Below are 14,740 nucleotides of genomic sequence, written 5' to 3' on the forward strand. Positions count from 1 at the left end.
ACGTTGTTATATCTACACGCTGTTTATTAAGCTTTTTTAGTTTGTGCTCGTTTTTTAAAACACGTAGGCACTCTTTTCCAAACTGGGACATTAACGCCCGATATTTCTTTTTTTCCTCTACACTCCAACTGCTTCTCTCTCTTCTAACAATTGCACATGCGTATTTATAGCTTTTTAAGCGAATTGACTTGTTTTCATCATCAAATAAAAAAAACAGAACTTGAACTACATCAAACGATGTGTAATTGTTCACTTTTGCATCTGAGTCTTCTGATCTTGGTAGTCTTTTATAAAGTACTGTATTGCCTATAAAGCGTATAAAATTACTCTTCACAGCAATTGGGGTTTCTAAAAATGACCAATTAAATGTGGTGGAATATACACTATCAGCTGGCATCTGCTTGTGATGGCACGCCAAAAGCGCAACTATCTGTTCGTTGTTTAAATGGATCACCGAAAGTACCCTAAAAATGGAAATTACTAGAAAGTGACTAGGCCGTTGGTTAAGCAACGTAATGAGAGAAATAAATTCACTAGGAGGCAATTCTATATGTAATATCTGCGATGAAAGCTGAACTATTCTAGCCATCACACCGTATACTGCTTCAATTGGCGCATGTGGCAAGAACATAAGAGATTCGGTGAGAAGTGCTCTGGCATGGTCATCTGTAGTGCTCATTAGTAAATAAAATATAAGAAAACTTTTCAAATACTTTAATGCCTTGCCTCTAATGAATCTACACACACTAACACAAAGAAACACTGTTTATACATCACAGTAAATCATACAGCAACATATTCATTCCATCACTTTATGCATAATCAATCACTTAAACTCACAGATTTACTCACAAAGTATATTCTACCTAATATATGCTATACATACACAATTATTATACTACACATATTATTCTACATAAATACAATATACTCTACAATACCTCAATATAAATACTATACTAAACAACATATTCTAGTATTTCAAATATAAATGGACAGAATTTCAAATATAATTCTAATAAATCTACCTCACGCCATAAAGTATACATATCCCAATTAATTATATACACCAATCGTCTAATGAGCCCAAAAATTCCAAAATATACTTTATACTAAATTAATTTAGTATACATTATTCTATACATTCTGAAAATTCCTCTTTTGTGCAAATTTAGCTGCGTTCTCTTATTATCTCTTCCGTTTTTACTCAAACACATTTAATTTTACACTCTACTGTCTTTTCCGACCATTTTCAATATTTATGCATAAATTATTCTTTCTCTTCCTCTCTTTCCATCTCTCTTCTGGTTATTTTTTATTTGTGCTTTTTTCTTTTATACTTTTATTTTTTTAGGAATCTATATTTTATTAATTATATTCTTAAAGGTATAAATAGAGATTTAAAAAATAAAAATTTATTTATGCATAGAGGTAGAAAACATGGCATTATTACATATAAATTAACCAAATAATCAAACAGCATATAGCAGAGAATACATAGAGGGCTGTTTATTTTTAACGCAGTTTCCTATAAATAGTGATAATAGCATATAAAATTTAAATAATGCAAGATACAATTTGTGTATAGATAATCTGAAAGTTACACAGAATATACAGGGCGCATGGTTTGCGCTGTATAAATATACCTATAACTCACCAAGCACTGCCTTTATCTCTTCAATCACTCCTTTTAATTGATTCTCATCTTCTCCTTCAACATATATTCTTATAACATCTTCTGTTCCAGAAGGTCTTAAATGAACTCTAATAGGATGGTACTTGTTTTTTATACTCTCTATAACTAGCTCATTCAGCCTGTCTCTGTTTCCTGGGACACAGGTAAGAATATTTGGCATATTCTGATAGACTTCAAGAAGGACACTTGGAAGAATAAAGTTACTGTAAAATATGCACTCACTCAAAAGCATATTTACAACTGCATCGCCAATAAAAGGATCAAACAAGGCAGACATTGCATAGAGAAGAAGTAGTGCCTCCTGTGGGGACAGGCGCATAAACAGCTCGTTATATGGAGAAGTACTTCTCATTTCCTTTAACCCCAAATTCTTCATGGGCTTTCTTAGTAGTTCATCTACAGTGTCAGATAAATCCGTACCAGACAGATCTAATAACCCGGAATTCTGGGATTCATATCCCAGCATACTTTTAATTACACCAATTATATCATCTGAAAATGATATTGTTCCGTGCCCATTGCTCTCAAACCATACGGTGATTCCTTTCCCGGTCTCTTTTTGCATGTTTTTCACACCAGTGCCTGCTACCTTTACCTCTCCTTTTGCTTTAAGCTCTCTTGTAGCTGCGCCATTCGTATATTCTGTTATAACTGTTGTGATTTTTTCATTTAGGTCTGCAACAGATATTAGATGGGTCAAAAAAGATGAAAAAAGAACTGATAGCCTATCTCCATCGATCAGCTGATTGTTAAGAGGTTTTAAGTAAATTATTCTATCTGCATCACCGTCAAAAGAACAAATTCTTAGATCCTCTGAAACCTTTCCGCCGTCCGTCTGAATATCAATTCTGTTTTGCGACCGAGAAATATCCACTCCTGCTGGTACATTCCCCGTGCTTTTAATATAATCAGAGCCACACTCTTCGTTTAAATCCTTTGTATTTGTAAGAATGGATAAGTCACATATTAGAGAAACAGTGTCTTTTAATTTTGGGTAAATAGTTTTCCCTACCCCATTGGCGCTGTCTAAAACTATTTTCTCTTTTTCTTTTTCACCAAATACTCTTTTTATAATATGTGTGAAGTTTTCCATCCTCTTGTAGTACACGTCAAGTACTTCGGACAGCTGCTTAGACAGAGACTCTGAGTCAGTAACCACCTCGTTTGTTATTTCCCGTGCATAAAGTTCTCTAATCAAAAAATGCATCTGTGGTGTAGTTAGTATCCCCATATCTTTCAAGATATGCGTACTACCAAGAGCATTGCTTGCTTTTAAACACAGCTCAATCATTTCTCGGCCAGACTCTCGTGTGTCCTGTGCAATAACAACAGTGCTTTTTACTCCCTTTATTTTTGATAACTCTTCTGTTATTATCTTGTCTGTTCCATTCACTATTTTGTTGCTCAGCTCTTCGCACTCACTATTCACCATATTTCCATTATAATCCACATATTTAATTCCATTATCAGATGATGGATTATGGGATGCAGTCAAAACCAGCCCAATAGGCTTTCCAGTCTGTGCAGATCTAATTAAACAAAATAAATACGTTCTACAGACTATATCCTTAATAATAGAACTATCTGTCCTGTAACCAGCTGTTCCATATGAGACTGCTTCAGGTTTGGTCTTCTTAAATATTCTATTTAAGTCCATAAGAGTGTAATTGTGTATTACTATAAATTTTTAATATAAAACACTGTAAAGAAACTAACAAATAGCAACTCTGCATATAAAACACAAATCAGCCGCAGAAATAACGGAAATATATGATATACACCAAACACACACCAATCTATACAATCAGTTGATTTTTAAATCATTAATAATTCGAAATAACACAAACACAAGCAAATACACAATTAATAAGTTTAAATAAATCAAAGTATAACCAAGCATATATGCAGCCAATGCCTGGCCACTTAAAATATTTGTTTTCACTTAACGACTGCTGTCTAACTGCATTCAATTATAAAAGTATTCACTTTTTTAAATTTTTGCAAATGGTAGAGGTAAGGATTTATTCTATATACTTTAACAGTGGAATAAAACGGTCTCAAGGAAGAAAAGTCCCATTTAGAAACAACGCCAAGGCAGTCACGCTACAGCAGCTATTAAAAGCACTAAACCAGCTTAAAATAGAGTACACTGTAGAGACTAAACAGCATCCAAAACACTCATACGAACTGTGCGCACAGTTCCTTCCCTCCACATCCAAGCCAGAGGAGGTAGAAAGGCTGTTCAGTACTACAGGAGGTGCTGTTAAAATCACAACAGACAGCAAAAGGCAGCTGATAAAAGATATAGACAACCTATTAAATGGAAGCAAATAAAGAACCGCCAGTAGATCCAATGGCTAATAAAGAAATGATTTAACAACACAGTAATATAAAGAATTAATAGAACTTATTGGTAATGTATTAAAATATTTGTATTAAAATAAAAATATGTCTGAAATAGCTAGTGGAATGGTCGGCGTATATCTACTACCAATCAGTGCAGTGGTAATTTATCTAGTAGGGAAGTATATATTGCACTTAAGAGACTATCCGGTGGTAAAAGAGTTATCTTTCAGCGTTAGCCATAATAAAGAAAAGAAAGAGTAAGCACGCATAATAGAAAACACAAAATACCGTATAGAAATGTATTTGGGTGTAAATACCATAAAATTATTTTATATACTATGTGTAATAAATAAATATATAATACTGGTAATATTTCTACTACTAGTAGTACAAATGGATGGTAACCTGATATAACAAAAATAAGTAATTTTTAGATTTAGATTGTATTTATTTAGTGGTAGGTATATTCACAATGCTATAAATAGATATTTTATAAAAATACTGACCATTAGAATCGAATATCTCATATGTTTTATTAATCTTCGGATCTTTCAAGCTTTGTATAGCTATTTTTTGTAGATTTTGTATCTTTCTTATCATGGATTATTTTTTTGTATAGGTCTTTTCCCGCGGATTTTATTTTGCTGAATATTGAGGGGTTGCTTTCATTTTCACTAAGACATGAGCTTAAATTAGATGATGTGCAGCACAGAGCGTGCTGTGAATATATCATACATATGGGTATAATGCATACCCATGCATTCGTTAGTCTGTAATGCATAAATATTTTCTAAAGGAAATATTCCTGTATAAATAGTGCATAGAATTGAATAACCAACTACATATTAAGAATATGGCATATTTTAATAAATATATAACCAATATATTAATAAACACAGAGAATACTTCCATTCACATATGAAATAAAACAAACTGTGTATATATGTGGATAAATTTCAAGTGTCATTTTAAAACCAGATGCGTATATACAATTTTACAATATGAATAATCTATTGTATACACAGTGCAATACAGTGAAAAATATATCTATAAAACTAAAAAATATTTTATAGGTAAGAATGCAGATAGGGGGGTTTTGTAAAGCGCTTAAGACCGGGGTAATGATTACTGGAGTCTTATTTGTGACAGGAATATGTATATTGACAGGGGTTGAGATAGTAAAGAAATATGTATTCAATACGTCCACTCTTAATACTGCTATAGGTGAAATTCCTGAAATCGATGAAAGTGGAAATAGTATAATTAGTAAAGAGTATGAAGACAGTGCAGAAAAGTGCAAAGATAACTCTGAAGAGAAGGTGACAGGCAAATATGAAGAAGGTAGCAAAGAAAGCATACATTCAGAGAAAAGTAAGCATGCAGAAGAAAAAAATCCTGTGGGACCAGAAAAAAATAATAAAAGAGAAGAAAGTCCCAAAATATTATCCGAAAGTGTTGTGTATGACAAAAAAGAAGATATTAAGAGCAACCCGATAATTTTAGACAGAAAAGAAGCAGATTTAACTATAGGAGGCCATTCAGATGAAAATAATATAAATACTTTAGATAAAGAAACTATGCCAATACGCCAATCAAAGGATCTAAAGGAAGAAGTACCAGCAAATTTGCCAGAAGTTTCAAAGGATAAAGTGCCTGCACAACTACCAGAAATTCCAAAGGATGAAGCAGCAGCACAACTACCCGAAATTCCAAAGGATGAAGCAGCAGCACAACTACCAGAAATTCCAAAGGATGAGATACCACAGTCACCAGAAGTTCCAATGGATGAAGCAGCAGCACAACTACCTTTACAAAAAGAAAAAATGGACAATGGGGCAGACCAGGTATTAAAATCTAATTTTGATATAAGTAACAAGTTTATTAATCACGAATCACACATAACAGAAGAAAAACAAGAAGAGAAACAAATTAACCCTAAAATTCTCAATACAGATGCAAACATTTTGTTTATGCGGGGCGAAGGTACAAAAGATAATGAACTTTAGTCATATCTAGGTATTGAAAGTCCATTGTAAAGTGTAAAAATAAATATTCTAAGACATAAATAAGTACACCACATGTTTTATATATAAATATTTAATAAATGCAGACTATTCTATAAATACCAGAATATTATTTAAAAATATTAGAAAGAGTAGTAAATGCGCATAGTAAATATTTCTTGTAATTTCGGAGTATGTTAAAATATGCACATAGTGTTCCTATATACAAAATGCATTTAAAGCAATTTAAAATAATTAATGTCTACGCAAGAAAGGGTAGCAGTGTATTTAGGATTAGATCTAGTCATATCTAATACCTTGGCTAATTTATACATATTCTAATTAACAAGTAAATATTATGCACTTCACAAATAAAAATTACTTTATTTTGAATGCGATTATGGTATTTATTACTTTATTTTACATAAATATCATGTATTGTGTGTGACTCTACTGTATTATTGGTAGTTTTGGGGATATTCTTCCGATTATATGATTTTTATGTCACATTATTAATAACTTTATAAATACAGTAAATGATGAATTTCACGTCATTGGAGTGTATTCGCGCTTTTTCTGTATAAATTCAGTTTTTAGTGTAATCTGTCCATTTATGCTACGCTCTACTGAATTCATAAATATTTTATTATTATTTTTATCCTATGAAGAATCCTCCCTTTCTTCCAATTGGAAGCATAATCCATGATAGAGATACGAATGAGTCCTTTGAAATAACTGAAATGATAGGGCGAGGAGGATTTGCCCAGTGCTTTTCCGTGCGGAATTTAAAAACACAGGCAGTATTTGCTGCCAAAATAATTAAGAAATCAGAATTAGTCCGGGCAAAGAATAAGCAGAAGCTACTTTCAGAAATAAAAATTCATCTGTCGGTGAATCACAAGAACATAGTAAAGCTCTTCACATATTTTGAAGATAAAGATTTTGTATTCCTTATTATGGAAATATGTCGGAACAAGAGTATGATGGATCTTCTGAAAAGAAACAAGTCAATAGAAGAGAAATATGTAAAAATATTTCTGCTGCAAATTATTTCTGCTCTGGAGTATCTACATAGGGAGTGCTCTGTAGTCCACAGGGACATGAAGCTAGCAAATCTGTTCCTGGATGATGGGTTTAACATAAAGGTGGGAGATTTTGGGCTGGCGGCTGTTATAGACAGAGAAGAAAGAAAGAAGACCATATGCGGTACACCGAATTATATTGCACCAGAGGTACTTTTTGGATCGGAGGGCGGCCACTCTTTTGAGGTTGATATTTGGTCGGTTGGTGTGATAATATATACGATGATAGTTGGCAAGCCACCCTTCCAGAAGAGTGATGTAAAGGAGATATATAAGTCTATAAAGACAAACAGCTACACGTATCCAGAAGACTGTAGGATTTCAAAAGAGGCGAAAGATTTGATTTCTGGATTGCTTGAGCTAGATCCAAGGAAGCGGTATACGCTGGAGCAGATATACACTTCTCCTTTTATTTTGAATGGGTATAGTGCTTCTGTAGGAAAGCACCCCGTGCCTTTATATAACGAGCAGGGGCAAGCACAGCACACAAGAAGCCCTACACAAATACAAAGCGAGCCAAGAGTGCCAATCTCACAGAATGAACCGCCCAGGGCCACTAGTACTCTGCCGATTTCAGATAAACCAATGGGAATATCTCGAATGGGCAGTACAGCTGCCAGAAGTAATATAGCAAGCAGCACTCTGCGGCCAGCGCCCATCAAAATGGGCCTTCTCTCATCTGTCCACATGACGGTCCTTTCTTTGCTGAATAAGTATGAGAATTCTTCTGTTCCTATAAGTACAAGATGCCCAGATGATTTTGTTACACATACTGTAGACTACACAGATAAATATGGTTTGGGATACATGCTTACTTCTGGAACAGCCGGGATCTTATTTAATGACTGCACATCAATGGTCTTGAGGAAGACAGCGGTTGATCTTATAAGAAAGAAAGTGCCAAACTATGAGTTTGAGTATTTTGAGCACAAGGTGTATGGAACCCAGAAAATTATCACAAAAGAAAAGTATACAGTTGAGACTGCCAGCGGCAAATTGGACAAGAAAATACTTTTAGTAGGACATTTTATACAGGGTCTATTTAAACAGCACGGCCAAATGAGCAGTAGAGTATCTGACCAGACAACATTTGTTATTAAGCATGTTAACTTTGCCAAAGGTCCTGTGCTCAGACTAAGCAATCGAGTCATTGTATTTATAGTTGATGAAAGCGTTCTTGTATTCCACAGCGAAGGAAGAAGTATATACTATGAAGGGCGACAATATATAGAAAGGGACATGTTGGTATACTGCCAAGAGGTTCTATCTATACTTCTTAAGAAGTAATGGCGTATTACAGCTTTGTGCTAAAATCTAATGAATTATAAATAATGGATATTTTTACCCAGGAAAGTACAGCACAGCTTTCACAGTTAGCAGATTTGGTAGGAATTAAATTCAAATAAATATCAAAATTAGTATTATTATGCACGTTAAGAATGTAATTCTTTGGTTAAAGCTCTTTTTATGTGAGTAAGTCCTGATAACAAATGCATTCTAAATAAAATGCTTTCTACAGATAGCATTATAATCTGTAAACAGCCCAAAACAATATTGAAAGGTGCTTAAATCCTAGAAGCTTTAAAGTAGGTGCACATTTCTTTTACATATATATTTATTTGTATTTTAATGTGTCTTTCAGCATTACTCTGTTCTTGTCTCTTTATGCGAAAGTCTGTTATATTTTCGCATCTGTTTTATTTTTTTATGGAGGCGTACTTGTCCCGAATAGAAGCACGAAAAGTGGAAGAGCAGTCAGAAATTCTGTCGTATAGAATAAATCATATCGATCCATCTGTGCTGAACGCAATGCGCCGTACAATCATATCGGATGTTCCCACAGTTGCCATCCATTGGGTGTACATACGAGAAAACGAAACTGTCATGGCAGATGAAATACTTTCCCACCGCCTGGGGCTAATTCCAATAATAGCAGACGCTGAAGATTTCGAGCGAGTCGTTAAAACTCCAGAGCTTGACCCGTTCACTGAGTTAACAGACAAAAACTCAATACAAATGGAACTAGTTATCACTAATAACACAGACAAAATATTAACAGTGAGATCTAACGACATAAAAATCCTTTCAAAAACAAATGCAGCAATCAAGCAGAATGTAATTATAACTAGACTTGTTCCAGGGAAGAAAATAGAGTGCAGACTCTTTGCAATTATAGGAACCGGGAGAGAGCACTCAAAGTGGATGCCTACTTCTGTCTGTTACTACAGAACGATTAAAAAACTGGAGATGAAAGACCCATCCAAAGCAGCTGAAATACAAAAGTATTTTAGAGACGGATTTTCTGTCAGAAATGGCCAAGCCATAGTAGATGAGGATAAGTTACTGGTAAACATGGACATAGAAAAAAAGTATCCAAATGAAATAAAAATACATACGGAAAGCGACTCATTCCTATTTGAAATAGAAGGAATAACAGCATCTCCAGAGACAATACTCAAGAAAGGAATAAGAATCATAAAGGATAAGCTAAAAGAGCTAAAAATGGCCACAGATAATAAATAAACATATTCTACAAATAAATCACTACATACTACACCAAACAGTTCAATATATAAACTTGTACAGCGCATCCTTCGCCTGATTATAAACTATTTGGCGTATTATTTGATTATATTTCAGATTGTATCTAAATGCTTATCTAGTATTCCTCCACCATTTATTTTGTTTAAACAAAAAATCAACTCTTTATTATTAAAGCAGTAATATTTACTAGTAACTCTGAATTTATTTCGGATTATTTCTATTCTTATTTCTTCTTAATTATTCAATCTACTCTACATGATTTTTTTTCAGTTCTTTGATGTATTTTATAACAGACTTTTTGTCCTTCTTTTTACAAAGACTCTCTAAATACTCTATGTCCAAATACTTTTCATCAATATCTTCTTTTGAATTATTTACTTCTTCTGTTCGCTTTTCCTTCTTCTCTAATACAGCTTCTTTTTTTGCGCTCTGTGCTTTGATTTCCTCGGGTTTCATGTATAATAACTTCTCCATCTCGTTGTACTTTGTGGTTAGAACTCCAGCAGCTTTTTTTAGTCCGGGTGTGCCGTGTGCAGTCATTGAATCAACTCTTTTCCTTCCAGTTTTTAAGACCTCCTTCAGTGCTTTCTTTACACTTTTAATTTCTTGGTCTTTATTAGAGTCTTCAGCACAGCTCAGCTTTACTGATAATTCATTCAGCATGTACATTATAAATAAATTTGTATGTGCATTGCTGTTCTTGCTCTCTTTCAGAATAACATCTAAAATTGCCTCTAACTCGCCTCTAAATAGCATAATGTACTCTATTATACAGCTCAGTGAGTCATACGTAGGCTGTATACTTCTAATTGAACTTATTAAATGCTCTCGGCTTAATAGCATGGCAAATAAAAATGTAAAAAAATAAATGTAAATCAAAAACAATGAAATATCATAGAAATATCATTAAATGCAGATGTCTTTATAGTATTCCGTGTGTTTTTATACTTATTATACTGCCCTTTAATTAAATATTAGTATACTTAGTATTCTGTCTAAAAATATGTTATAACCCGATATAACCCGAAATTCAAATTTCCCATTGTTAGCTGTAATATAAATTTATTGCGACTAGAAATATTTTAAAATATATTTTTATATCAATATATGCGTGTTATATGATATTATATCATCACATTCACATATCATCATATCAATCACTAAATATATTATAGCATTATCTCTCACTATCATATTTTCTATATTCATATCTTGTATTATCACTACACCATGCATATTATGCTATATTGCACGCCTTCTTCTATCCTATACTCTTCTGCCTTCATTTTCTGCTGTGCTAATAATTTATTTAATGCCTTTTGTATTTAGTCTACTTTATATCTGTAGCTATTTTTATTTTAATATTAGAAATACACAATAAATCATATTTATAACATGTCCCTTTGCATAGAAGAATAATTAGAAACATTTCTAAGATATTCTATTACTTGTGGGTTTAAACCCTTATTATGCGTATATAAATATAGAAATACTTAACAACTCAATACTGTATAATATATTCTATAACCATTAATATATCATGTATATGATAAATACAAGATGGTCCTCTAGTAATACTCTGTGGCAATAATGCCTTCTTTATATCATATTTTATATAAATTTATATTTATATATAAACCTTAATATAAATTATTTTACTTTTTTAATTTTAATGGGTTCAGCGATTTCCAAGTGTTTAAACCGAGAGAAGAGAAGTGCAGTATTTATAGGAGCAAAGGATTCAGGAAAGAAAGAAATAATAAAGATACTTAGAAAAGATAAAACAGATGTAATAAGTAATATGTATGAACATTTCACAGTAAGAGGCAAAGGTTACTCTACTGAAGTATATGCCATATCTGAGGATCAGAACCATGTTAATTTTTGGAAGTTTTATACACAAAACTGCAATTTGGTTGTCTTTGTAGTGAATATTGCCAGTGAATCACTGATAGAAGAGTCAAAGAATGTTTTTGAGAATTTCTTTACATCCTACGGGACAAATAAGGAGAGTATTGTGTTTATGCTTAATGGCAAGAGAGAAGAAGAAACAGAAACAGAAGAAGAAAAAGCAGAGAAGAAAAGACAGAACATTTTAAAATTCAAAGAGTACTTTGCAACGATTTCTGGTCTTGATAAGAAAATACTTGATCATAATATGGTAGTTGATGAAACCACAAGCAGAAAGAATTTGCTATCTTTTATATGTAAGAATTATAGCTAAATAATGTGATAAGTAATAAATAATCTTATTTTGAATTTAGACGGTATGGTGTGTAGTGTGTTATTGGTAATAGGATATGTTATAGAGTGTGCACAGCAGGCTGTGTGGCATAATAAAGCATTTTGGAATTTCGCAAAATACCACAGATTGCTATTTCAGAATATGTCTGTGCATATATTAACATTTGTGAAATTCTTCTGCTGTGTATGAGCACCACAGAGCTACAAACGAGAACCGTAGTGGCCAGTTAAGACATTTCATATTTCCTTGTATTTGAATTTGGCAAAAAGCACTCTTCTTAATCTTCCTTCTTCTACGGTACATGCGCGGACTGATCTTCTGCCAGAGTAACGCTGCAGTGTTTTCCACCCTCGCGCAGTCCCCCTTGATTAATCCCCTCTGCGCCTGCCTTAAGGCAGACCCTTCAAGAACAGAAACACACACACATGAATTGCATCCCGATGCTCAAAGAAGGAAGGAAGAGTACTTGCGCCATTTTATGCTTTTTAGAGCTAGCACACTATTATATATGTGCGAAAATATATATACGTGAAAATCCAATAAAAAAATAAAGTGACTGTTTCTGTATAAAAAAATAGCAAAAATAATTTACAGAATGGAAGAGTGCCCTATTAGCATGTTCTTAGAGAGAATAAAAGAACTGCCGGATGACAAAAAACACCGGGCGGATGTTCTCCTGGCAATTTTTAAGTTGCTGAATGAAAGTGAGAAAAGGGCTCTTTTTTCTTTAATGACTAGTAACATATCTGTTCGTAGAGTGCAGGGCGACCACGTAAGAAAACTTCTTCTTTTGGAAATACTTTCCGTTGAAAGCGAGTATTACGTTCTAAACAATGAAATCAGAAAAAGGGTTCTTCTGGCGTGCACAAAACCAGTTGAAGAAAGAGTGCTGGTTAAGGTAGACGCGCCTGTTTCTGAGCTGCTGCATAAAGAGAAAGGGGCGGCATCGAGTGAGGTGTACAGCAATATGCTGTATAAAACTATTTCGTGCAAACCAGATGCAAACACCACAATTAGAAGATTAATGCTAAATACAAAGATTATTAACAAGGAAGGTCTGACACACAAAGGGTTTAACTTCCTTCTAACGGGGAAGAAGCGGCAGCTGTGGACACTACTCCTTGCACATATACAAGAAGACCCAGAGACAGCGGAGAATGAGATTTTGGTGCTATGCGAGCTTCTAGTTAAAGACCCAAAAAGAACATATGCCGTGGATAGGTCACAGAAATCAAAGCTACTGGGACTGTTTGAATCACTGGGATTGATTTTTTTTGAAAAGGGGCTTGTTAAGTTCTCTCCCACCTTTTCTTTGCTCTTTGATGATGAAGAGGGGGCAGAGAAGTTTCTTGTTTTGGAGAGCAACTTCCGTCTGTATATATACAGCAACAGGCCTCTTGACACCTTTATTATCTCTCTATTCAGCATAAAAAGCAGAGAGTTTCCTAATATGATTGTCGCTATGATCAATGAAGATAGTATCCGGCAGGCTCTGATGCATGGAATAACAGCAGGGCAGATAAGAGTCTACCTCAACCAGAACAGTATGTACGAAATAAATGAAAATGTTATTGAGCAAATACGCCTATGGGAGAAAAGAATGAACAGAATACACAGTTGGGAATCGTACATCTTCAGTAACTTCTTAAACTACAAGGACTTCTTACTTGTTGAGTCGTACTGTGAGAATAATAATATAGACCACAGGTCATATAGAGAAAAAAGAATGCTTGTAGTTGGCATTGAAAATTATGAGAGCGTTAAGAGCTTTATCAGAGTAAGTATTAAGTAGTGCACACACTTTTATACTGCTCTATTATATAGGAGTTTATATATTACTGGATAAATATGCTATAATGGGTATATGCGTATTTCCTAAATAGTAAGGGTTCATTATATAATTCCATTATAGGAATATCTACTTCTTTCTACTAAAACACACTTTCTGCTTAAACTGTCTCTGGATAAACAGCTTGTTTATGAGATTCTGCAGACTCTGCAATAGAATGGTCTATTTCGCAGAGCTATTAAGAATTAGATGCATTAGTTAGTTTTTTAATATAACCCTTTGTAAGAATTAAAGACATATTATTATTCCATAGAGAACAAAGAATGGAAGAAATGCAAGGAAGAACGAGAAGAAGGAACTCAGAGCTGTCTTCTAGTCAGATAGATCAGCTGGATGCGTATTTCTATCGGCATGACATTAAGTTGACAAAGAAGAATCTTAAAATTGTTTCTAAGGCACTGAATATCCCACATAAACGAATTGTAGAATATGTCAATTATAGACAGAAAGAGTCACGTGAAAGCAGTCATGAGGAATATATAAAGATGATGCAAACTCTCAGCGATATAAATATGCAGATAAAAGATATTTGGAAGGGATTTGACAGTCGATATAAATAAATAGGACTTATTATGCACTTATTTTCTCTATTATATTCTGGAGTGTTTCTTATAATCGCGCAGTCTTTCCAGATTCTTATATTACAGCGAATTTTCTGTATGTTCTACTAAAGAATTCTTAGGTGTTTTATATAAAAAGTTCAAGTTATATCTGATTTAGATTTGTATTTTGTGCCGGTTTGGCAGGATGAATAGAGTTTTAATGAATTTCAAGTTTTAGGGTGGTTGGGGTATATAATGCAGCATTATATTAAAAACTGAATTTATATTTTAATTTAATACTTATATGGAATATTATAGGGCTCCAGTTTTATTTTATACTAACAGAGAATAAACAGCATAACATTTTGGTATCTAATGAAATTTGAGTTACTTGGAATTGCTTGTTTAGTTGCTTCACTAGTTCATGTGCTAG

General features: G+C 33.5%; 12 protein-coding genes across 12 annotated transcripts; 8 read left to right on the top strand and 4 right to left on the bottom strand.

Annotated features, from left to right (window-relative positions):
* Window position 1: 1 nt before the first annotated feature.
* On the bottom strand, window positions 2-679 carry NEPG_02088 (uncharacterized protein; the record flags this gene model as incomplete). Its single annotated transcript, XM_013204461.1, has 1 exon — window positions 2-679. A coding segment is annotated over one exon (678 nt), but the record flags the coding sequence as incomplete, so codon positions are not given.
* Window positions 680-1,501: 822 nt separating this feature from the next.
* On the bottom strand, window positions 1,502-3,353 carry NEPG_02089 (uncharacterized protein; the record flags this gene model as incomplete). The annotated part of the gene is made up of 1 exon (XM_013204462.1): window positions 1,502-3,353. The coding sequence occupies one exon, from the start codon at window positions 3,351-3,353 to the stop codon at window positions 1,647-1,649; it is 1,707 nt and encodes a 568-aa protein (XP_013059916.1). The 3' UTR covers window positions 1,502-1,646.
* Window positions 3,354-3,700: 347 nt separating this feature from the next.
* Window positions 3,701-4,038, top strand: NEPG_02090 (uncharacterized protein; the record flags this gene model as incomplete). The annotated part of the gene is made up of 1 exon (XM_013204463.1): window positions 3,701-4,038. One exon carries the CDS (start codon window positions 3,701-3,703, stop codon window positions 4,028-4,030), a length of 330 nt encoding a protein of 109 aa, XP_013059917.1. The 3' UTR covers window positions 4,031-4,038.
* NEPG_02091 (uncharacterized protein) lies at window positions 4,038-4,324 on the top strand. Its single transcript, XM_013204464.1, has one exon. The coding sequence runs from the start codon at window positions 4,145-4,147 to the stop codon at window positions 4,301-4,303; it is 159 nt and encodes a 52-aa protein (XP_013059918.1). The 5' UTR covers window positions 4,038-4,144; the 3' UTR covers window positions 4,304-4,324.
* A 253-nt stretch (window positions 4,325-4,577) lies between these two features.
* NEPG_02092 (uncharacterized protein) lies at window positions 4,578-4,823 on the bottom strand (the record flags this gene model as incomplete). Its single annotated transcript, XM_013204465.1, has 1 exon — window positions 4,578-4,823. One exon carries the CDS (start codon window positions 4,821-4,823, stop codon window positions 4,578-4,580), a length of 246 nt encoding a protein of 81 aa, XP_013059919.1.
* A 298-nt stretch (window positions 4,824-5,121) lies between these two features.
* NEPG_02093 (uncharacterized protein) lies at window positions 5,122-6,113 on the top strand (the record flags this gene model as incomplete). The annotated part of the gene is made up of 1 exon (XM_013204466.1): window positions 5,122-6,113. The coding sequence occupies one exon, from the start codon at window positions 5,122-5,124 to the stop codon at window positions 6,046-6,048; it is 927 nt and encodes a 308-aa protein (XP_013059920.1). The 3' UTR covers window positions 6,049-6,113.
* A 594-nt stretch (window positions 6,114-6,707) lies between these two features.
* On the top strand, window positions 6,708-8,508 carry NEPG_02094 (PLK protein kinase; the record flags this gene model as incomplete). Its single annotated transcript, XM_013204467.1, has 1 exon — window positions 6,708-8,508. One exon carries the CDS (start codon window positions 6,708-6,710, stop codon window positions 8,412-8,414), a length of 1,707 nt encoding a protein of 568 aa, XP_013059921.1. The 3' UTR covers window positions 8,415-8,508.
* A 248-nt stretch (window positions 8,509-8,756) lies between these two features.
* On the top strand, window positions 8,757-9,671 carry NEPG_02095 (RNA polymerase Rpb3/Rpb11 dimerization domain-containing protein; the record flags this gene model as incomplete). The annotated part of the gene is made up of 1 exon (XM_013204468.1): window positions 8,757-9,671. The coding sequence occupies one exon, from the start codon at window positions 8,757-8,759 to the stop codon at window positions 9,648-9,650; it is 894 nt and encodes a 297-aa protein (XP_013059922.1). The 3' UTR covers window positions 9,651-9,671.
* A 203-nt stretch (window positions 9,672-9,874) lies between these two features.
* NEPG_02096 (uncharacterized protein) lies at window positions 9,875-10,514 on the bottom strand (the record flags this gene model as incomplete). Its single annotated transcript, XM_013204469.1, has 1 exon — window positions 9,875-10,514. One exon carries the CDS (start codon window positions 10,512-10,514, stop codon window positions 9,918-9,920), a length of 597 nt encoding a protein of 198 aa, XP_013059923.1. The 3' UTR covers window positions 9,875-9,917.
* Window positions 10,515-11,343: 829 nt separating this feature from the next.
* Window positions 11,344-11,895, top strand: NEPG_02097 (uncharacterized protein; the record flags this gene model as incomplete). Its single annotated transcript, XM_013204470.1, has 1 exon — window positions 11,344-11,895. One exon carries the CDS (start codon window positions 11,344-11,346, stop codon window positions 11,893-11,895), a length of 552 nt encoding a protein of 183 aa, XP_013059924.1.
* A 616-nt stretch (window positions 11,896-12,511) lies between these two features.
* Window positions 12,512-14,016, top strand: NEPG_02098 (uncharacterized protein; the record flags this gene model as incomplete). Its single annotated transcript, XM_013204471.1, has 1 exon — window positions 12,512-14,016. The coding sequence occupies one exon, from the start codon at window positions 12,512-12,514 to the stop codon at window positions 13,706-13,708; it is 1,197 nt and encodes a 398-aa protein (XP_013059925.1). The 3' UTR covers window positions 13,709-14,016.
* Window positions 14,016-14,327, top strand: NEPG_02099 (uncharacterized protein). The gene has a single exon (XM_013204472.1). The coding sequence runs from the start codon at window positions 14,029-14,031 to the stop codon at window positions 14,323-14,325; it is 297 nt and encodes a 98-aa protein (XP_013059926.1). The 5' UTR covers window positions 14,016-14,028; the 3' UTR covers window positions 14,326-14,327.
* Window positions 14,328-14,740: the final 413 nt, after the last annotated feature.

This window comes from Nematocida parisii (genome assembly GCF_000250985.1).
Source record: "Nematocida parisii ERTm1 unplaced genomic scaffold supercont1.5, whole genome shotgun sequence".
Taxonomy (NCBI): domain Eukaryota; kingdom Fungi; phylum Microsporidia; genus Nematocida; species Nematocida parisii.